The sequence below is a fragment of the Phalacrocorax aristotelis genome, chromosome 2, assembly GCF_949628215.1.
Source record: "Phalacrocorax aristotelis chromosome 2, bGulAri2.1, whole genome shotgun sequence".
Classification (NCBI taxonomy): domain Eukaryota; kingdom Metazoa; phylum Chordata; class Aves; order Suliformes; family Phalacrocoracidae; genus Phalacrocorax; species Phalacrocorax aristotelis.
The window spans coordinates 155,716,326-155,738,519 of record NC_134277.1 but is presented as its reverse complement, the minus strand read 5'-3'; the positions used below and the strand labels follow the sequence as shown (position 1 = coordinate 155,738,519).

Below are 22,194 nucleotides of genomic sequence, written 5' to 3'. Positions count from 1 at the left end.
CTGGGAGCATGAGTTTTATGCGGCCAACTTCTCCAGTCTCATCGTTGAGTTTTCTGACCCTTACTGTGAAAGCTGCAATATATGTCCACCTTTGTAAAACTTGCTCTGGAGTTAGCGCCCCGTTACGGCTTCTGCGTGGCTGGTCAGTGCTCCCTGGCATTTTGGGTATACAGCGCTGGTGTTAACACTCATCTACACTGTGCAAACTGGCAGTGCGGGCATGCTGTGGAAGCACAGTACATCAGAAAAATGCCTTCTATTTTACTTTATTTAGTTTTATTTTGTATCACTTAGAGTAGCATGTGGCCAGTGACATGTCTACTGCATACAGAAGACAGACCGCTTCAACCCTCAGCGAAAAACTGCTTCTACATGGGAATCTCACGAGGTCTGGTTACGTACTGCCACCACAGCGGTGGCAGATGCCCTTCCTTACGAGCTGGGGGCAAAGCTTCAGTTTTTGGACCATCAGCTGGAGTTTCTTCTTCTAACTGCTTGATCTGGAAGAAAAGACATAAAATTGCTTTAGTATTTGTAAGCACATATCCATAACGTGGTATGCAGCGCCCGGGCAGTGTGCGAAACCGGCCCCCTCCTGAAGGGAAGAACCAGCAGTAACCCCTTCAGCTGACAGACAGCTTCCATGTCTCTTAGAATTCACTTGAACTCAGTAATCATTGCAGGTTCCTATTACCTTATTAAGAAGGAATTTTTAGGACTAAGAAGCCATTTACATGAGAAATTTTACTTCAAAGGCCCTTATTTCCACATAATTCCTGTCTACCATTGGAACGTTACACAGACTGCATTCTCTTGCTGCTTTGAAAGCTGACAGATAATTACAGGTCCTGAACAGCTTCCGTTCCAGTCAGCAGGAGACCTCCAGTTCTGCCTGCCACCAACAGCCTTTTTAGTGTTTTCAATACGTGTTTCTTGAAGTCGCGTAAGTGCTGGCTGCCACTACGTTAATTCTGGTATAAGCCCCATGCTACATACAACTTAACTGCTTTTCTACAGCTGAATTCAAGAACTATTCTAAGAACATCAAGTTTTTCCAACGGAATCTCAGTTTAGGTTGGCCAGAAATTATTCTCAACTCCCAGGGGACGAGCACTGTGCTAAGTCACTCTCAGAGGTACCACCAGAAAGCATCAGTGCTTCACAGCAGCAGCAGCAGAATTCTCTGGTCATTCATCTCCTCTCAGCCCACTTTGGGATTTTCTTTAGCAAAGCTGCTGCAACAGCCCTGCACTACCTGAAACACGGTCGCAGGTTCAGCTTTAACTTCAAATTTCCCCTCAAAGCCTTCAAGAAGCTGTAATTCCAAGATGTCTGTGTAGGCATTTTAAGTCAAGTCAGTGTTTCATGTTGACAGGAGTTCTAATAAAGCAGAGTCTAAATGAGACTACCGAAGGCATTCAGGTATTTCCCAAGAACACATCTAAACCTCACCCAAAGCACTCACAGGCTGAAGAGGCTTTACTTTGCATTGAGCAAGCACTGACCTCTTTATCCCAGCTTTCCCGCTGCAGCTTCTTCCATTGCTCTCGTTTGGCAAAGTAATCAGGATACATCGCCTTCTCAGAAGGATGCCAGAAATCCAAGCACCATTCGGGAATCTGTTAAATGAATAAACAGATGTTTAATCTATATTATTTTCACATATTACATTGTATATAGTACACACGCGCGCGAACTAAATGCAACCACTGAAGCCAGTATTAAAATGGATAAATAATCCAGGAAATAAAGTACTACATAAAAACAGCATTTAAGAGCTACCTGACCACTGTTAGTCTCAAGGTGCTACATGGCAGAGGTCAGCACTTTTAATCTTTGTTTCACACATTATCCTAAGTCACAGGAAGACATCCTCATGATTTCCTTCAATCATAGCATCCCAAAGCCAAGTCCAGGTCATCTCAGCTTACACCGGTTCTCCGAACAATTCCATCTGGGGGAAGAGAAGATCTCATTTCTTCTTTCCCTTCTCCCAAAGGCAGCAGGTTAGAGAGACCCTTTTCTCCAACTACTAATTCATTTTCTTTGCCAGAGACAGAACCTTACAGCTCTTTTCCACTTGTCTACAACTGATGAAAAGTTAATGGCCTTTAAGATCTTGATAATGGTGTGACCTCTAAGATGTCCAGTCAAGAAAAAAAAACAAAGTTTAAAATTCTGCAGCAGCTTATTATTAATATTAACATTTTAAAGACAGGAACATTGATTAAAAAACAAAACCCCACAAAAAAAATCCAATTCTTAAAAAAAAGAAAATTAAGAAGTTGCTCTAATACCATTGTTCTCCCAGTGTCATTTACACTTCCAGTCTCCTGCTGTGATTCTTGTCACTGAGTAAACTTTTGACTGAAGAGAAATAGCAGGGCTGCTAATAATATTAAAAAAAAAATCCACATAGCCCAAACGAGTACCACCATCGAACCAGCCAAGAACTAAAAATTATGTTTTGTAGCAGCATCCACAAGGGACAGTCACTGAAGTATCAACAAGCCAAATCCTTCTGACGCCATTTTGTTAAAGGACAGTTTTAGCATATCAAACAGGGCAAAGAAAAGAAAACGTAAACCAGTTTGTATTTCTATACAAAGACTAATCTTGACCATTTATTGCTCAACTGGCCTTTTTTCTGTCTGGATTCTCTCTCACTTTTACATCTATCACTGCTATGGTCCACAACCTTGGCACAAGTTTAAGTCCTCTTCTCCCTCTTCCCTCATATGTCCTATTTTCTGCCTCTGATAAATCTACGTCAGATTCTTGCTTTCACATGGTTTCTTATGTGTAAAGATCTGATCAGATCTAGCCCTGTGAACACATTTCCTTCAAAGTCAGGAGAAGGATTAACTTATCATAATGCATTAGGAGCCGATGCCGAGAAAGCGAAAACCCTGTGTTTTTCTATGAAACCTGTTTCTTTACTCCTAAATAGAACAGTCTAAGAGGGGAAAGAGCCTCTAGAAGTGCCTTAGATTCTAAGAATACCACTTCCATTTTTAGGCATAGCACCTAGCACATACGGACGCACAAATACGTATCTGGCAATACAACATACAAAGGGAAATAATAGTTTGTACCATCACTCAAAATGCTGGAGGAACAACACGACTGAGAGAAGTCCCCCAACATCCAAGCCAACACCTGACCAGACAAGAGAGAAACCAAGGCTGTGGCCAGACGGCACCACAACAGGCCACATGGGCTCCTCCAGCTTGTTTTCTCTCACAGCTCAGCTATCTTTAACAGTGCCTGCATGACTCACTGCAGAGCAGCTTCTGTTTGGCAAAAGAACGGATCGTTATCCCAGCAAAAAGAAGCTAGCTGTCTTCAGACAGACCAGCAAATTCCATTTTCAAGGTTCAGACAAGCAGGACAGCTTCTCCCATGCAAGCAGCAAGACATTAAGATGTTCACCAACAGTAAACTGTTAGAGAAATCCTACTGCTGAGTTAAACTGCAGTCCTGTGAAAGTCCACTTCAAGCACTCACTTTGCATTCAGAATGCAAATTTACGCATGCATAAAAGAACAGTGAGGTAAGCACGGTAACAGATGATCCAACAGACCACCTTACCTTGTAGCACTCGTATCTCTCATAAGAAGTGCCCCCAGGGGAGTCAGGAAAGACGTATGGCTGAGGATGCTGGTTGGCCCAGAACTCTTCCTCACCGGCCTTCAGCAGCTCTGTAGCTTTCACCATATCCTTCACATCCTTGTTCTTATCAAATCGTTCTCTCAGGAGGCAGGCAAAGTAGCGGTACTTGTCTCTACAAACAGAGGTTAAGCACAGTGATGTACATTGAACGAACAAAACTAATCGCTGAGAAAGCAAGCTTGGCCACATCACCAGCTACTCCTGTGCAAAGGGGCTCTGAGGAGCTCCTCTCTCCACATCACCCTATTCTCTGGAAGGACAGACAAGTGACCCAGAGGCTTTTTCCTCAGCCTGTCAGCCAGGGCTAGGGGAAGGGAAGAAAGGAGGACAAAGTGATATCCTGAAGAAAACATTATTTTCTTCTAAGTAATAACAATGAACCATATGAGCCTGGCAAAACAGAATTTGGTGGCCAGAGGAGAGAGCTGAGAGGTAGGGAAGCATTTGTTTTTACGACTATATCCTTGAAGAGAGTGGAGAGAATGACGGAAGGGAACACCCCGCCTCAGAAAACGCTGAGAACTGCGTTATAAAGTGTATAATCAAAGAGAACAACTACTTGGGATGTTGATACGAATTAAAACTAAATGTCCTTTAGGTGAACTATCCTCGTTATAACACTAAAAATTACCCCCATAGGCCAGAAAACCCTCTACTCAAATAAGACCCTCACTCTCTGCAAATGTGTGGTCAATTTAAAGGGAGCTGTACCTTTAAGTTTAAATGAGAAAGAAATTAACCAATTATTCGCTGTGGGATGCGAATATTAGCTGTTTCTGACACATTTAGCTACGTAAATGCCTTGTAGTGGCGCGGCGCGCTGGCTTTCTGTAGCTACCACCTAGGGCCCATCTTTGTGCAAAAATGAATGCAATACAATACCTCTGCTCTGTGTAGCCTGGCGTTTTGCGCACCGGGCGAAAGAACCCGCTTTTCAGGATAACAGAAGCCGCAGTCAAGCCCGACGCCCCGTCTCGGCGGGGAAGGCCACCCGCCCCCACCGCAAAGTGCGAGGCTGAGAGGCCCCCGCTCCTAGGAAGAAGAGACCCCCCGGCCCGCCTCCCTTCACCTCTCACCGGTAGATGCACCAGGACTCCAGATGCCGCAGGGATTTCTTGTAGAGCCGCAGCACCTTTTGCTGGTGCGTCAGGTAGGCCGCCATCTCCCGCTGCCCTACCCCTCACCTTCACGCGGGGGCTGACGGGAAGGCGGAGGGCGCACGCGCGCCGCTCCCGAACCCGAACCCGCCCGCCATCCCGCTGCCATGAGCCGCGCCAAGTTCATCGGTGAGGGGGGAGCGGGGGGTGGGGGGGTCTCTGGCCCCGGCGGGGCCGGTAGCCTCGCTCAGGGTCCTCTGTGCCTTGCCCGGTGCCGGGCTGAGGCAACCGCCGCCCGCTCCCGCTGGGCGTGGGGAACCCAGCCGCCCCGCTCCCTGCGGGAGCCGCTCCAGTGACAGGGTCTGCGCCTGGCCCGGGGCTCGTCCGCCCCTCTCGTCTCTCTGGGTGTCCCCGGGGCCGAGCCGCGGGCTGCCTTTGAGCCTGCGGGAAGCGTCTAGGAGCGTTTCTGCTGTAGCGGGGGGCTGCTGGCCCTCCTCGGAGCTGCCCCCGCAGCCTGCCGGGCAGCGCTGCCGCCTCGCCCCCTCTGCGCCTCGGCGCCTTCGTGCGGGCTGCCCTGCTTCTACGGAGTGGCCTTGGATGAAACCGTTAATGTCCCGGGGGAATTCGGCAGGAAGTACGTACATCACCTCAGAAGGTCGGTTCAGACCCAAGTTCTACGTGCGGCTGAGCAGCCTAATACGCCTTGGAAAGCCTCCCCGCCCGCAAGCAGCCCCGCTCGGACGGCGGGCCCGGCGCTGCGGCTGGCCCGAGGCCGGGCTCCAGCCCCTGGGGGGCCGGCGGGGAGGGTCTGTCCTGTGGAGAGCGGAATTAGTCCAATGAATAGCATACGTGTGTTAGCTTGGGTGATTATGAGGGCGTGTGTTAAACGCAGGGTAAGTCTGGAGCTGCACCGAAGGACAGGACTTTATTTTTCTGTCACTTCTAGTAAGGAGTAAGCTCTCAAGTTATGCAAGCAAACTTGTGCTTAAGCTTTATACGTCCTGTCGGTGTGGTAGTTGGGGACTGCTGAAGTATGCTTTCCATCGTCTTCCCTAGTTGGCTAATCCTCAGAATAAAATGTAGAGTGACTATAGCGTCTAATTTCTGTATCTGTTTTCTCACAGATATTGGTATTAACCTGACAGATCCCATGTTCAGAGGAATCTATAGGGGAACACAAAAACATCAAGGTAAATGTTTCTTTGCTGAAAGATGGGATCCCTCTCATTAAAATAGAAATCTCTTATGTGTTGGAAGGTGAGGTTAGAGTTTCTTTTTTCTCCTCAAAAACTGGGTGCTTATTATTTACTAGGACTTGAAGTAGAAAGCATGAAAAAATAATATAGATGTTCTAAGCAAAATAGATTCTTTTAATTGCTATTAAGCTGTCATAGAGCCTGCTTCTAGAGGAAATGGACAATTGCTGATCTGTTGTAGGATTGCAAGGAAAAATTGAGAATTATGAACAATAAATTATCAGAGTATCACATTGCTGAATCATAGTTACGAATTATAACTGATGCTATTATTGCTCACACAGCCTTTAGATATAGATGTAAAAACAGGGAGTCTCCTAAATTATGTGGAAAAACTTCAGTTGACTTCTTGGATTTAAATTGGATCTTCAGTTATTACATTTTGTTATTGTCTTCTAAAGATTAAACAAGCATGGTTTAAAGGTTGCTTATAATAGGCATTTTTGACTGCATGGAAGTAATCTTTAGTTGAAAAGTAGATAAATTATGCTGTAAAACTTTTAAGTTCAATTTATTACGTTTTTATGAACTTTCACAGATGACTTTTTGGATGTGATAGAGAGAGCAGTCAAAGTTGGCATTAAAAAGGTAATTTCTTATAATAAAATTTCTTTAATATTTTAACTGCTTTCTAATACTATGGGGTTTTAGTGCTCCCCTATTAAAACAAATGCTTCTGGAACTTGCAATGGAAAATGCAGTAACTTTCTTCAATAGCGTAAAACAAAAGTGTTCTGTGCAGAGTGTTGTCTTTCGTTTGCATGGATTATTAGATGCTGATTATTTAAGTTCAGTGGTATCCTGTGTGATGTGCATGTAGAGTTTCTTCTGTACAGTCTCAGCAGAAGGATGTTCTCCTCTGACCTACTGCAATCAACTAGTACATAATGTTCCATGTTAGTTGTATTACAGACAACTACTCCTTTCTTCTTGTATCCTATGACTGTCCTACTTAATAGTTACTGCTACAGATCAAAGCCCAAAAACTTCTGATTGGGATCCTTCAGATATTTCTATATGTAAAGGCAATTGTAACTGCAGAAAAGCTGGGAGTGCCCATAAATTTTTACAGCTGAGACATCTAAATGTCTGCTAGTAAATACTGGCTTACGTGTATTAAAACTGCACCATTATGAGCAGGTTTGTAACTCTTGGCTTAAAATTGGTGTCTAAACTGGATAAGTTGTCAAAATAAGAATTAAAATAGAATACTGTGCACATAGTCACAAACTGTTCTGCTGCAGTAATAAGGCTGCTGGATTGCAAATAAAGAAATAAACCCTCCTCTAGAAGAGGAACAGGCATCTCAGAAGTTTGCTGAACAGCTCCTCATCTGAAAAGAGTGGGAAATAAACTGTGAGACAAAAAAGAAAACTCTGTTGATGGAGAGATTACCGTACTGCAGCACATACAGAATCATAGTCACTGTTACTGCGTTTGTGTGTTCTGTATAAATACTATTTAATCTCTATACCAGCCTCTGAAAGTAAGTGGCAATTGTCCTATTTTATCATCACTTTTTCAAGATGCACAGTGGATTCAGAAATGGAATTCAGGAGTTTCGTGTCCGTAGCTACGTTTTCAGTCTTGCTACTGGCCTGTACAGTGTCAGAAGTCTGTTCCAACCCAGATTGTTTCTACTTCCCTAGAAGCTTAATCTGTTTATTTGAAAATACTTCTGTTTTTCCATATAGCTGTTGACGTATGGCAATTTTTTGTGAACTTTTGCCCTGTGCTGTATGTACACTGAGCCGATTTCAGCTCATATAAGTTAATATTATAACATAAGTTAATATAATAATATAAGTTAATATTTCTGGTGATAGTGTTGGGATGTGTCCATCTGTAACGGAGCATACTGCAGAAATGTCTGACCTGGCGCTGAGTCTGGTGTATAGCGTGTGTAGGGATACGAGTTGTCCAAAAGCAGTATAGTCATGATTTATTAGGACCTAGGGTGCAAGATCCGGCAAGTGGTGGTTCAAAAAACACTGTAAGCAACAATTCTGGTGCGATAACTTTTGATCCTAAGGTGAAAACAAAAGATCAGAGCCAGAAATTCTTAAATTTGTAGTCGCGACTCTGATACAGACTCCTCTATTGGTTTATCTAGTTACTCACTCATGTCTTGTTTTGGGTGTTTGGGAGTTTTTAGTTTCTCCACCTCTTAAGATGGGGAGAATGTTTCTGAATATAATTTCTTGAATGCAAATAAAGTTTATTGAGTCATTGTCTAATGAAGTTAATATTGCTGCAAATAGAAGTATTTTACTAATTTAATGGTTTTTACTAATTTAATGGTACTTAGCATAGAAGATACTTGGTAAAGGAAAAAAAACTCAGGTTTTGATACCTAGTGTTTTACTAGCTCCTGAGGTTTGCTACTAATTTATGAAATTTTGTCATACATTAGTAATTGTATTCTGATGTTCTCTGTCTAGATTCTTATTTATATCCGAGTGTTTTCTTAAATATTCTGTTTGATGTTCAGAGAAGAACGTACTCACTGACAGTACTTTTCTCCTTCCAAGTTTTTGATTACAGGTGGGAGTCTACAAGATAGTAGAGATGCATTGCAGCTGGCACAGACAAATGGTATTTCTACTTTAAACTTACATTGTCAGTCAAAAATATAACCTTCTCCAATCTCAGAATTAAGAGTTTAAAAGGACCTGTCCTGGAGGTGTTTACAGAATCTTAGATTAAAATGAGAAGTTACATTTCAGATTGGGATGAATGGATTGTGTTTGAGTTCCTGTATGTTGCTCCTTAGCAACATACAGAAGGGTTTTGGATAAATCCCTGGGGTGTGGGAGGAATCAGTCTTTCCTGTAATTTCTATTTCTAATAAAAATAGTAATCCCAGGAAATTTCTGGAGTAAGTATTTTGTTACAAGGCTGTCTTCTAGAAATAGGCTGGAATGCTTACATGGTGTGGAATATATATTTTTGGTGGATTTTTGCTTTTCTATTACTCTATTAGCAACAGAACGAGAGGAAATGGCCTCAGGTTGGGTCAGGGGAGATTTAGATTGGATATTAGGAAAAATTTCTTCACCAAAAGAGTGTTCAGGCATTGGAATTGGCTGCCCAGAGAGGTGGTGGAGTCACCATCCCTGGAGGTGTTTAAAAAAAGGTGTAGATGTGGCACTTCAGGACATGGTTTAGGAGGCCTGGGGGTGTTGGGTTTATGGTTGGACTTGATGATCTTAGAGGTCTTTTCCAACCTTAACGATTCTGTGATTCTATCACGACCACTTGAACAAAAGTGGTCTCTTTATGTTTGTCCTAGCTTTCCCTTTCTTCCTGTGAAAAGGCAAATATCATTCTACTAATTACTTAAATATGTATTTGAACTAAAACAAATGTTAAAGTACTATTTGCAGAACAGAAGCATAGAATAAATTGGGTTGGAATGAACCTGAGGAGGTAATCTGGTCCAACCCAATCCACCTCCCCGCTTCCATCAAAAGAGAACTAGCTTTAATATCAGATCAAGTTGCTCGGGGCCTTGGATACTTTTCCCCTCACTGCCATGCTTTTACATTTTCCGTAAAGACACTCAGCAGAAATATTAATTTTGGCACTAAGGTGATCTAAGTTAGATACTTGGGTAAATTGGGCTGGATGTTGCTTGCAAAATTCTGTAACAGCTAATGCAGAGGCACATAAGGGAAATAGCTTGCTGTCTGCAAATCTTACAGCTGAGGATAACCTGATGCATTTTAAATGAGATGTATTTCTATCTCAGGAGGTCTCTTCCAATCTCAACAATTGTATGATTTGTTGAGGGCCGCTCCACCAGAATAATTCAGCTTTGAGTTGCAGTTTTGGGAGTATATTAAATAATGTGTACTAAAAAGAAATGCATCCCCACTAGAGATACTGTCTTAAAATTTTTAAGGCAGAAAATAACATTGTAATAAAATTATCACCAAGATAAGGTTGTTCAAGGGAGTTTTCTTTTAAAATTATGAGCAATAAACAGTTCACATACAGTTACTGCCTATTTTACATAAACTTTCTTCTATTTTTTCCTTTTTTCTTAAAACCTTCTATTATCTTGCTTTAGACATGTTTTACAGTACAGTTGGCTGTCATCCTACCCGCTGCGGAGAATTTGAGCAGAGTAGCCCTGAACAGTATTTATCTGAACTAAAAAATCTGATTGAAAAAAATAAGACAAAGGTAATAGCAGTTGGAGAATGTGGCTTAGGTAAGTGTTATCTTAGTATTTCATTGTTTTTTTTCTTCTAGACATGCATTTAAAAAAAATCCTAAAACACTAAGTGGGGTTTCTGTTTTTTCTATTTTTAGATTTTGACAGATTAGAATTTTGCCCGAAGGACATCCAACTCAAGTAAGAAACTTGATGACTATAAATGAACTTGCAGCAATTTATAGGAGTGTTTTCTGTCTTGTGTTCTACCACGTAGTTGGGAGGGTTGGATCTGGGTTTTTTTGGCAGAAATGGGACTTTAAAGAAAGACGCCTGCATTCAAGTAGTGCTATGCGCTAAATTCTGCTACTTGTTTACTTACTGTGTCTTTTTCTGTAAAATTGATCAGAATTTGTGGGTTTCAGGGTGTTACAAGTGTTCATTCTTGCTAATACTAAAGAACTCTTAGAGACTCATTGGGAGAATAACGTAACTGTAGTGCGTGAAAGAAGGATTAGGTTGAGTGAAAGGCATGGTGAAGGGAGCAGAACTGTCAAAAAGGATAAGTCAGCAGTGGCAAAAAATGGGCTTTTTAAGGGAGGTGTTAGCTTGGAGCAGATAATTGAGAGCTAATGAAGAAGGTGATCTTGGGAGCTTGGTGAGATCTGAGTTTTGAAGTAATGTATGCAGCATAGGTGCTGAACGGAAAGAAGCTAGCACAGCCTCTCAAATCAGTTTGCATTCTTGTAGTGAGAACTTCCATCTACAGACGGAACTGACTGACAGACATAAGTGATAAATTCAAATAAGATGAATGATTAATGAGCTGTGCCTGCATAGTACTGTTCTGAGTAAATTAGTCACTGGGGGGCAGTGGTTAGTTGTGTGTTTTTCCAATTGCCACGTGTTAGCAGTAGCTAGATTTTTCTTTATAATGCTACAGTCATTAGTAAATTAGGCAGCAAAGTGGACAGAACTTTTTTTTCCTGCTAGAATTCAGCGTACATGAAGTTCAGCAAAGCACACCCATTTCTTTTCTGTGGCAAACTAAAACACATTGTATTTTGAGGTCCTTACTGGCCTGATGTTATTGGGAGGAAAAAAAAAAATCTGATTTTCCTTATCTGATGGACAGCAGCTGAAGAACTGTAGTGAAACTTTATGTGCAGTGAAGTTGGGTTGTGAGGAAAGAGGTGACAGGGTGGAACAGAAATGACTTTTAAAGCGGTAGGTGAGTCCTTTCTAATTAAGGTTGATAATAACAGAAAGTCTTTATCTGAGCTATTTCAGTAAATCATATGAAATACATAAATCTAGTTTCTAAGACATATACTGAGAGCCCTTGCTGGAAATAGGAGTTGGAAGGATGTGACTGATGAAAAAAACAGAAAGCAAGAAATATGGGGGAGTGAAGACTCATAGAATGGTTTGGGCTGGAAGGGGTCTTTAGAGGTCATCTAGTCCAACCCCCCTACAGTGAGCAGGGACATCTTCAACGAGATCAGGTTGCTCAGAGCCCTGTCCAACATGGCCTTGAATATTTCCAGGGATGGGGCATCTACCGCCTCTCTGGGCAACCTGTAGCAGTGTTCTACCACCCTCATTGTAAAAAATTTCTGCCTTATATCTAGCCTGAGTCTACCCTCCTTTAGTTTAAAACCGTTACCCCTTGTCCTGTTGCAACGGGCACTGCTAAAAAGTTTTTCCCCACCTTGCTTATAGGCCCCCTTTAAGTACTGAAAGGCCACAATAAGGTCTCCCCACAGCCTTTTCTTCTCCAGGCTAAAAAATTCCCAACACTCTCAGCCTTTCCTTATAGGAGAGGTGTTTCATCCCTCTCATTTTTGTGGCCCTCCTCTGGACCTGCACCAACAGGTCCATGTCCTTTCCTGTAGAAATATTGAAAGCCTCAAGGACAGATACATGCAAACACCACGTTTGTAAATTCTGTACTTTCTAAATGGACAGCTTTCCTTCTTCTTCATCCTCCATGTGTTTGTGAAACATGGTCAGGGTTTGGGGTTGTTTTCGTTTCTGCTAATTGAATGCTATGGGGTTGGATACAGTCTGTCTTTTGTGACCTTTAGCAGACTGGATGGTGAGTTCTTTGAATTAATACTCAATGTATGGTTGATAAATGAACTGAAAAATAAGGAAGGCAAAGTGTGAAATGCATAGAGGCAGGTCACCGGTTTTCAGCTGATCTGTAGTTCAGGTGTCGTAGCGGCCTCTGGAATAGCTAGCAAGCAGCTGTAGGAGAGAGTACAGTAGTTCCCAGTGGGTAGTACTTGAGAATGACCTCTGTTTTGTTTAATCATAATTTTCTAGTTAGTTACACTCTGTTTTCTTTTTGGATAATTTTCACCTGTAAAAAATGAACATTTTTTTAATCCATTTTCCTTGGATTGAAAAGCTAATAAAGATGAGAAGCTAATAAAGATGAAATTCCTGTGTTTAAACAGCCCCAAGATCTTTTTCTGTCAGAATTTTTCTCCATTCTTATAACTTTTCCAACAGAAAATGGTGATTTGAATGGTCGTGAGATGGAGGTACTGCCGTCATATTATAGTGAAGGTCACATAAATGGACTGATAAGTGTACAGAAGTTTCACTTCTGCTGTGCTGCTGGAAGGTGTTTGTGGGGCTTAGTGACACGGAAGCCGGAGTTTTCTTAACCAAATTGGAGGGGATGAACAAAATCACATGCACTGTTATTCGTACATGAATCCAGAATTGTTTGGGCACACTCTACCTCAGCAAGCCCAGTTTGCTTCAGCTCCTTCAGAGTCTTGATCCCAAACCTGAAAATACCACAGCATGTGAACTTAATGGTCAAAACTAAACCTGCAAACAACCATGCAGAAAGATTTTCAAACTTACTTATTGAGAAGCGACGTAGAACCAGCATATATTGAATGACAGCCTACTCACCCAAAGGAAAATGTTCCTTCAGCATGGGAACTAGTAAGGTTTAGTTTCCTACTGACTTATTTTGTTACCATTCTGGTCACATATCTGGTTTCTTCATGCTTTCTCTTTCCTTTTTTTTCCCTCCTCTTTCTTTCTCCTTTTTTTACTTCTTTTTTCTCTCCAAGAACTTCCCCATTCACCTGCCCTTTCCTTTTGAAAGGGCAAGTAGCATCAGGTGTTGGCCTTAATTTTTTCTTGGATTGGAAGAAGCTTGACTTGCCTTTGCATTTGTAGGGGCACTAAAGTTTGTACTTTAAAGATGACTGCCGTTCTCAAAAATAGATTGAAACTGGCAGTGGGTTACTTAGGGGGCTTATTTGCAGCTCAGTCTCTCAAACCTCATTTCCTTTAGAAAGAAGTCTTGTATTAAAAAGAAAAAAAAAACTAACAACCCACTAATCAAGCAATTGTAGCTATTTAACCACAAGAGCAATCATGAGTTGAAATTAAATTTATATTTAGTCAAACAAGCTAAACTAAGCACAGTATCTAGACTACAAAGAACATTCAAAGTAGGTGTTTTTAATGTTACTGCTGATTTTCTGTTCCACATGTTTTATCTCAAAAGATCTGCACTGATAAACAGGGAAGGTAACTTTTATCAGAGAAATATCAACTCGTAATACAGAGAAAATAGTGAAAATTGCACAAAATAAAATGACCAGTTGTGTTGTCCTTTTTTTTTTTTTTTTTTTAGGAAAATGTAAATCAAACTAATGGTTTGCTGCTGCTTTCTCCTGATTGGTGTGTGAATCATACACAGCAGTATGTGGACACTTTGAATTTGCCTTTGAAGTGTTTCTGATATCTGATGATGGGAATGCCCCAGTGCCCTGGGCTGCTTTTAACAGCACCACCTATAGAAATCCAGTATGTGCATACAGTCCCAGCCTGTTGAGACAGGCGACATTGTCCTTGCCTTGTCCAAATGTCATCTTACAAATTCTGGCTAGATACTGAGTCACCTATGCGCTGTTGGCCCTCTGCCATGCATAAGTTCCTCTACCCTGCTTCCTGAGCATTGGTAATTTGAACGCCTGGGTGTAGTGTGGTGGGCAGAAATGGTAAATGATAATGCTCTGGGATCAGAACTAGCTGCAAATGACAAGTGATGGGTTAGTTCAGTGCTAGTTAGTTTCCTTTGGAAACTGCACTGGGGAAACTGGCTACCTAGTTACCTTCCCTCTGCCCACATTTTGATGTCCCTTCCTAGGATGGCTGCCTTGCTGTTACCGCTCCTTCAAAGGGAATACTAGGAGTAGGAGAGGGATAAAAAGGAGTGAAAAGGAAAGGATGCAGGCACGCAAAGGAGAGGAGGGAAAACAGTGGAAGACTTTGAAAGAGTGAAGACAATCAGCAGAATGGGGCAGAAGTAAGATGCCTAATATTGCTACTTGTTCCACCCCAAGAGAGGAAAGAGTAAACAAAAAGTCTGAATTGTTACTTTACAGGCCAGCTGGCTTGGATGCAGTTTTGGCCTTCTGAATGCGCAGTGCTCCCTCACCGCATTTACAGGTGCTTCTCAAAATTGTGGTCTCTGTGTGATCCACACTCTCCCTTCCTGACATTTCAGAACTTTGTGGAGAGAACAGTCAGTTCCTCTTTCGTTGAAAATAAATAAAACCAAGGTCCAACACCCACTGGCGTACGTGCTTAGCATGTATATGCGTGCCGCCTTCAGTACCCATGCTCTTCTTTTGGCCACTTCCTTTCTGTCTTCCAGCATAGATCGCTGCTATACGAATATACCATGGGGAAGAGTCCCTTTTAAATCCTTACACAAATAAGAGCTTTTGAATGGCAAATCCACTCATTCTGTCTTTAGTTCTGGAGGACCAAAATGTACAAGCACTGGAAAAAACTATTCTACTGTCTTTATTTGCTCTTGCACTGAGTTTCTGTTTAAAAGGGATTTTTGTTTTACAGGTATTTTGAAAAACAGTTTGACCTGTCGGAACAGACACAACTGCCCATGTTCCTCCACTGTAGAAACTCACATGCTGAATTTTTAGGTGGGTTTTGTTTGAGAATTTCATAGTCGGAGCAAATTCTGAATAAGAAAAATCTGGAAACCTGAATCTTTGACCTTTGTTATAAAGGTGTCTTACATTTTTATTTGTTTCATTTCACAGACATAATGAGAAGAAACCGAGATAGATTTGTAGGAGGGGTGGTAAGTATGGACTTCAGTGTAGCATTCATTTTTACATGCATGTGTGTGAATATTGTTGCTTAATATGCAACTTGTTGCTTGTCAGGGAATCTGGGTAGGCTTCCTGTTACATGATTTAAGTTATTATTAATTAATAAGTGTTTTCCAGTCCCTTCTAGTATTTTTCTTTTCATTGCTTATTCAACAGTTTTTCTGCAAGGTAGGAAGATAGGCTGAGAAAAAGCTCTGCAGCTGACATGAGCAGTTTTTCTTGGCCTGTCAAAAGGACAGTTTAAGCACCTTATAATTGACATTGGCTTTATCCCAATTCTTCAGTGCGTATAACTGCAGTGTATTCCGACCACAGATAATTTAGATGTGTGTTCCCAGTGCAAGCCGTAACCTCAGGCATTTGCTTCTGACGTTAGACATCGTTTTCAAATTAGATCCAGATATAACTTTTGATTGCTTTACGTCTTTAGATATTCCGATCATGTATTTTAATTCAAAAGCATAACAGGAAAAACTTCGGATGAAATGGTTAGAAAATCCAGCAACACTCTTTCAAGTTCCCATTATGGCAGGGTTTTCCAAAAGCAATAAATGCTTGGATTATTCTGTCCTACTAACATCAGACCACACGGCCTACAATATGTCAGCCCCCAGGTTTCCCCTTTGTTAGTGCACAGACCTTCCCCTAGCTCGGTGCTTGGCATGTTGTGCTCTTACATAATACTCTACCGACTCTCCTTCCTTCCTTTCTCTTTTCTGCAAAACTGGTGACTGGTAGAGAAACGACGAGCAGGCACCCCCTGCAGCTGACTGTCCCCCTGGCAGCTTGGGGAAGCAGTGTCTTTGCTCCACTCAGGCTGAGAAGCTACGGTTCCCAGATGCATTACGCTCTTTGCGCCTTGGGTCCCACCACTTGACCCTTCAAGTCCTTGGGGTGGGATGGCCAAGTAGACTGTCTCTCTAGTTCCCGTGGACTAAAATCCGTGGAGAACATAATGCTGCTCTTACTATGTTCCTGACAGTGCCCTGTAGGGAATACTGAGGAAAACATGTAAAAATTCAGCGTGCACGATTACCTCCTGTGTATGGTCTCCCATCTACCAGCTGCAGGAAGTTCCTGAGCCATGTCCCATCTCTATGTTTGCATTGATGTGTAAAGCATAGTGTCAAAGGTATTTACGATGCAAATAAAAACTAACACCTACTTTTAAATGATTGGAGTTTTAAATGAAGTACATATATTAGTATGTTTGTGTATATCTGTATTTATGTATGCTCTAGGTACATTCTTTTGATGGCACGAAGGAAGAAGCAGCAGCTATATTAGATTTGGATCTTTATATTGGAATAAATGGCTGGTAAGTTCTGTATGAAAAATAAAACTTCTAAAATAACAGCTGCAGTGAACTCATTGCTTTCTTTTAAACAATGAGGTCAAGTTTTCAAAGCTCACTAGACTCTTAATCATCTGACAGATTTAGAATTGCACTCATTAGTCTGTTAGCCATAAAAAGTTCTTAACTCATAGCTCAGCGAGTTAATCTAGTCTTAGGTCCATTCTGCTACTCTCAGGTCAATCCTTGTTTGTAAATAAATAAGGTTGGTGAACGTGGAAGCAGTCCTTCTGAGAAGTGTTTAAAAAATAGCATAATTTTAAGCTGTCATGTCCAATCCAGGATGGAAGTGTAACCTGAGCAGCCTTATCTCCTGGTTACGCAGCCTGAGTTCTCAGCACTCACCTGGCCAAAAGCCAGCCGGCGCCACGCTCTAAGTTCCATGGGTTGCGGGGGCCAGGCGAGTATGGGCAGCGCTGGCAGGGGATCTGCACGCTTATGGGAGTGAGACGCTTCACTGAGTAACTCTCCAAATTTGCCATTTTCTGCAAAGTTTGAATTTACAGGCAGCATTTTTAAAAATGAAGTAGAGTTTATTCACTAGACTTGGGTTTGTTCAGCCTGGAGAAGATAAGACTGAGGGAGGATTTCATCAATACCTATAAATATCTAAAGGATGGGTGTCAGGATGATGGGACTAGGCTCTTCTAATTAGTGCCCAATGACAGGCCAAGGGGCAATGGGCAAAGTTGGAACACAGGAAGTTCCACCTCAATATGAGGGAAAACTCCTTTCCTGTGAGGGTGCCAGAGCAGTGGCACAGGCTGCCCAGGGAGGTTGTGGCATCTTCCCTGGAGACATTCAAACCTGCCTGGATGCGTTCCTGTGCCCCCTGCTCTGGGTGTCCCTGCTCAAGCAGGGGGTTGGACGAGATGATCTCCAGAGGTCCCTTCCAACCCCTGCCATTCTGTGATTCTGTGAAAATTATTTAGGAAGCTGCCTTTGCTGTTAAATGTACCAACAGGCAAAGTAATTACTTTTATACACTTATTTTTAACCAAACTCTGATTTTCTAGTTCACTGAAAACAGAAGCCAACTTGGAAACACTGAAATCAATTCCTAGTGAACGATTAATGATAGAGACTGGTAAGATTTTTATCTTGGTCAGTTTGTGACTCCAACACTGTGAGGCGACAAGATACGCTTGTATAGCAGCGATATGACAGAATCAAGACCTAAGGAGTTTGGAGTAGAAGAAGGACTGGCTGTTTCTCCACTTCAGAAAGCAGTTTGCAGGCTCCAAAATTATTCCTTTTCAGCCTTGTGCTGGAAGGAATAAGCTGCCGTGGCTGTTCCAGACACTGCAGGGGAAGATGAAAAGGTCAAACCTTGTCAAGCCCGGATTTTTAAATGTACCCAGGTACCTGAACCCTGCTTGAGTGTTTTTTAGAATCCAGCTTGCTGGAGGTGTGCCAAGTGCAGGGCAGCAGTGGTGATCCTGCCAGTGGAGGCACTAATGGCATTTGGAAACAACAGCTCTTTAAGTGGAACGAGGTGGAAGAACACTTGAATTCCTCTGTCAGCCTCATGAGCAGTCATTTTAATTGACTGACTAGGGATCGTTTTGGGGGGATTTTTTGCATGTTCATTTCAATTATCAACAGCTGGCAGTTACAAATACAGTATTTATTTAATTTCTGATTCTGAGAAGGGAAAACCACAAACTGCCTAAATCCTTAAATTTATTTGCACGTGAAATAAGTACCTGTTAAAGTACACAGGAAGCGTCTGTGGAATACATGCAGCGTATCTAGCTATCCTTACTGTGTTGGAGGAAATAAGTGTTGTGTACTATTATTGCTGATTTTTTTAAATGTAAAATCTTGAAGTTAACAGGATAAAAATCCAAAGATGACGAAGCTGTTAAATTGCCCAAATCTCTTAAATTCCATTTTGAATTAGAAGTCACTTCTAGAAGAGATTGAAAGAACTGTTGTCGGTGGAAGTCGTTGGTTAAACTGTCTCGTGCTATTCTCAAATAATTGCATACTCTTAATTCTTTTTTTTTTTCCCCCCCCAAATGAAACTAGATGCACCTTGGTGTGGGGTGAAAAATACCCATGCTGGATCAAAATACATTAAAACTACCTTTCCTACAAAAAAGAAATGGGAAGTAGGGCACTGCTTGAAGGACAGAAATGAACCCTGCCATATAATGTAAGTGTACTGCTGTAGTATTATTTTAAACCTTTCAAATCTCACAGGAGAAAAAAAAGAAAAACCAGTTCACTGGAATAGTGGTGTATAGATATTAATTCTAAATTTACTGAAACTTGTGCAAGGTATTGTTTTATAGGCTGTGGAAAAATTTAAAAAGGCGTGATTTTTCCATTTCAGCAACTCTGCATGTAAAAAGCTCCCTGAAAGTGAAACACGTACTGTTTTTATCTTTTCACTTAATACATTGGAGAAGGGGTTAAAGCCTGTAAAGTAACCTGACTTGAATAAATTTCACGGGGTGGTTGTTAAAACTGGTAGAGCACTGGAGCTGTGCAGTGCCCCACAGAGGGGGCCGTACGGAGGCCCTGAGCAGGGCCCGTGCCTGTGGTCCTGTCACAGCGCCCATGATGTGAACGGATGTAACATGACTTTAGTTGGGGTCGTTTCTTTATTCTGCTGCTGTGCAGAGGAAAAAAATACGTTTCACAGAACTCTCTAATCCTATGAAGTTTAGCTAGGAAGAACAGCAGTCAGCATAGAGGACAGCAAAGGAAAATTCCAGGGGCTTATGGACAGAGTTAGAAAGTACAGCAACTGTTTTCTGCCACCTTTTCACCTGCTTCCTCGCAGAGGTGTGAAAAGCAGGGAGATACTTCATGGCTTTAGTGAAAATGTTAAATCTCCATTAATAGCACTGATAGATGAAATGCCTTAATTTTCACAACTGGTACTGAAGTCTGGTTGGTGAGTTACACCAATCTTCCGAGTCATCTTCTCGTTGCCAACTCCCTGAAAAGCAAAAGGAATTCAGGAAGGTTTCTACTTGCACTGTAGTGCATGAATGAATTTTCAGCAAATAAAGCGCACAGCTGGACCACTGGTCCAGGTGCGAAGCCCACATACTCGATCAGAAGTGCCATTTTTTTTGCTGCGAAGTCTGTGTATTTCTATGCAAAGCTGTGTAAATGACCTGTTTGGAACTAGCTTTTGAAATACCGCTCAGGATGGTACTAAAGAACATAGATATCCAGCGAGGCTTCTAAACAGGAGTTTGAGAACTGAAGGGAATTTCGCTTTTTTTGGAAACTTGAAGAAACCCTTAGAGAAGAGACCACTGATCGTGCTAAAAGTACAGTTCAAGCTAACATGGTGACATGTCCTAGTGCTCAGATATATCTTAAGCAGTTATGTCAATTTGTAATACTCTTTGAAATTTATTTCATTTGTCTTTAAAAGACAAAGTTCACACATCACCACGGAAGGGCTTTTTCAGCGTTTTAAGACTTTCTAGGGTCAGTCCATGATTTTGGAGTAGGGGAAGAGATCAAGTGAAAACAGTTCTCTGGTGACAAGTGGAGGACCTCCACTGCTGCTGAATAAGGCTCTTTCAGGAAGCCTGGATGTGTTAACAACACCCCCGTGTCTTTGTGTGCCGCCTTAGCTGTAGCTTACAGAAAAAGTGTTTCGAAAACCCCAGAATTGGAAATGCAGGCAGCCTGTCCTAGAGCGGTACACAAATGCTATACTTGGCTTTTGTTTTCTTTTGTAGAACAAAATCTTGTTTAGTTCAACCATATTTCAAAATTACTGTCCCTTTAATTATACCCTGTACTGGTTGTAGATTAAGTAACCTGAGACCATCTTAACCTTACAAAAAAATGAAGCACAGTAACCAAGAATTGGTATTTTGTGACTTCTCAAGTTGCAATATCTGGTGCGAGGGGACAGTTAGCCTCAGGCCACAAATTATGTTTAATGGTCAGGGTATATATACAGTTTAATATAGCTCAGTTGGCAGGAGGAATTTTCCACTTGTCTTTTTTTGGTGGTGCTGGACACCTTTCAATTTTGATGTGATATTTCCACTTTATATATATTTTTAGAACTGCACTACTCCCCTTGGAAGCTATTTCTCAAAAATGTTAGCCACGAGGCTTTACTTCTCCTTCAGCGATGTCATAGTGTTACAGTAACGTGTGCCATCCTACTGCATCCAAGTGGGGATAGATATGTGAGCCCTAACAAGACTCTTCAAGGGTGAAATTCTTGGGTATTTGTTACTTATTTCTCTGTAGGCCTGATCTCACCCCATCTCATCTTGAATATCCCCTTAAATCAAGAAGCTGTTTGGCTGCAAAGCACAGGAGTGGTCGTGGAATGGGCTAATTCTGCACCTAGGAAAATACCTGCATTCTAGTGACTGTCAAGAGCAACTTTTTCTACTCTGTCTTCCTCAAAAAGTTTAGCTATTGTGCAAGTTGCGAGGCAAGATCCAAACCCCACCACCAAGCTTGAGGTTCACACTCTTTACCATGAAGTTGGTTTTTTTTCCTACTACTAGAAAAAATGAAAGTATGAAGCATCTTAGGAACTGTATAGAGCATTAGGGTTTTTTCAGAACAATCGATACAAAATCAGGAAAGTACAGACAAAAGATCATGGCCTGGTTTTCTGGTACTTAGCGTTAATACTATTCATCCCATTACTTTTGCCACCTTTTCCTGGCTGTATCAAGGCTATGGGCCTTTTAAAATTGCTCACTTAACATTTACTGAAAATACTTGAATGTGTTAATCACCATTAATCCAGGGAATGGGGCAGTAGGAATAAGATGCTTTGGCAGCCGTACTTGGGGGTAAGGCTGGATCTGGACTCTAAGCTTTGCCATAGACCAGTTTATTGCTAGTGCAGCTTTAGCCTTGAAGGACTAATGAATTTCAGTCTGAAAAATTAAGACCATTGATAAAAACACCCCAAAAATTACACTTTCTTTGGAACAGAAAGCTGTTTAATTACCTCCAAACAAGAGTCAAAAGACCAAAGATGAATCTGTACCAGTGAGCAACCAGTATGCAGTGGGAAGGGAATGGCAGTCAGTGACTTAAAAGTGAAGCTGCTGCTGCTCTCAGTGTAGGTTTTTATTCCAGGTTGTGACTTGTACATACACGTACAGCAGTCTGAAGTATATCCAATACTGAGTTTCAGAGTTTTCTAATACCAATCTTTCTTTTTCAGTCAAGTACTGGAAATCATGGCAGCAGTAAGAGAAGACGACCCACTTGAGTTGGCCAATACTCTATATAACAACACTATTAAAGTCTTCTTTCCAAATATATAAGTTGTTTTTCTTATGTTTAGCCAGCATAACATTACTAAACATACTGCAAAAAACTTTAAAATTATCATATCTGCAAGTTCTTATGAATGGAAGCCACTATGTAGTGCTTTTTTTTTTTTCATGGTACAAGATTAAAGCTGCTTTTGAAAAGGTGGTCTGCATTTGTGCAGTTTCTCAGCCCTGTTGATCCTGAATCTTGGTGC

At 41.6% G+C, this 22,194-nt stretch overlaps 2 protein-coding genes across 5 annotated transcripts; one reads left to right on the top strand and one right to left on the bottom strand.

The window, feature by feature from the left end:
• Positions 1–250: 250 nt before the first annotated feature.
• NDUFB9 (NADH:ubiquinone oxidoreductase subunit B9) lies at positions 251–5,530 on the bottom strand. 2 transcript variants are annotated; one of them, XM_075085782.1, is made up of 4 exons: positions 5,412–5,530; positions 3,592–3,784; positions 1,506–1,619; positions 251–500 (listed from the first exon to the last, which is right to left on the bottom strand). In XM_075085782.1, the coding sequence occupies exons 2-4, from the start codon at positions 3,715–3,717 to the stop codon at positions 369–371; spliced, it is 372 nt and encodes a 123-aa protein (XP_074941883.1). In that variant the 5' UTR covers positions 3,718–3,784; positions 5,412–5,530; the 3' UTR covers positions 251–368. The 2 variants fall into 2 exon arrangements, with proteins under 2 accessions (XP_074941883.1, XP_074941882.1); XM_075085781.1 differs by lacking the exon at positions 5,412–5,530 and adding an exon at positions 4,749–4,913.
• Positions 4,861–22,144, top strand: TATDN1 (TatD DNase domain containing 1). Of its 3 annotated transcripts, none has more exons than XM_075085780.1 (12): positions 4,861–4,958; positions 5,894–5,959; positions 6,564–6,613; positions 8,557–8,620; positions 10,098–10,241; positions 10,343–10,385; positions 15,081–15,166; positions 15,287–15,327; positions 16,600–16,676; positions 17,729–17,799; positions 18,744–18,870; positions 21,889–22,144. In XM_075085780.1, exons 1-12 carry the CDS (start codon positions 4,937–4,939, stop codon positions 21,989–21,991), a joined length of 894 nt encoding a protein of 297 aa, XP_074941881.1. In that variant the 5' UTR covers positions 4,861–4,936; the 3' UTR covers positions 21,992–22,144. The 3 variants fall into 3 exon arrangements, with proteins under 3 accessions (XP_074941881.1, XP_074941880.1, XP_074941879.1); XM_075085779.1 differs by having other exon boundaries at positions 4,934–5,403; XM_075085778.1 differs by lacking the exon at positions 4,861–4,958 and adding an exon at positions 5,124–5,424.
• The last annotated feature ends 50 nt before the right edge of the window (positions 22,145–22,194 follow it).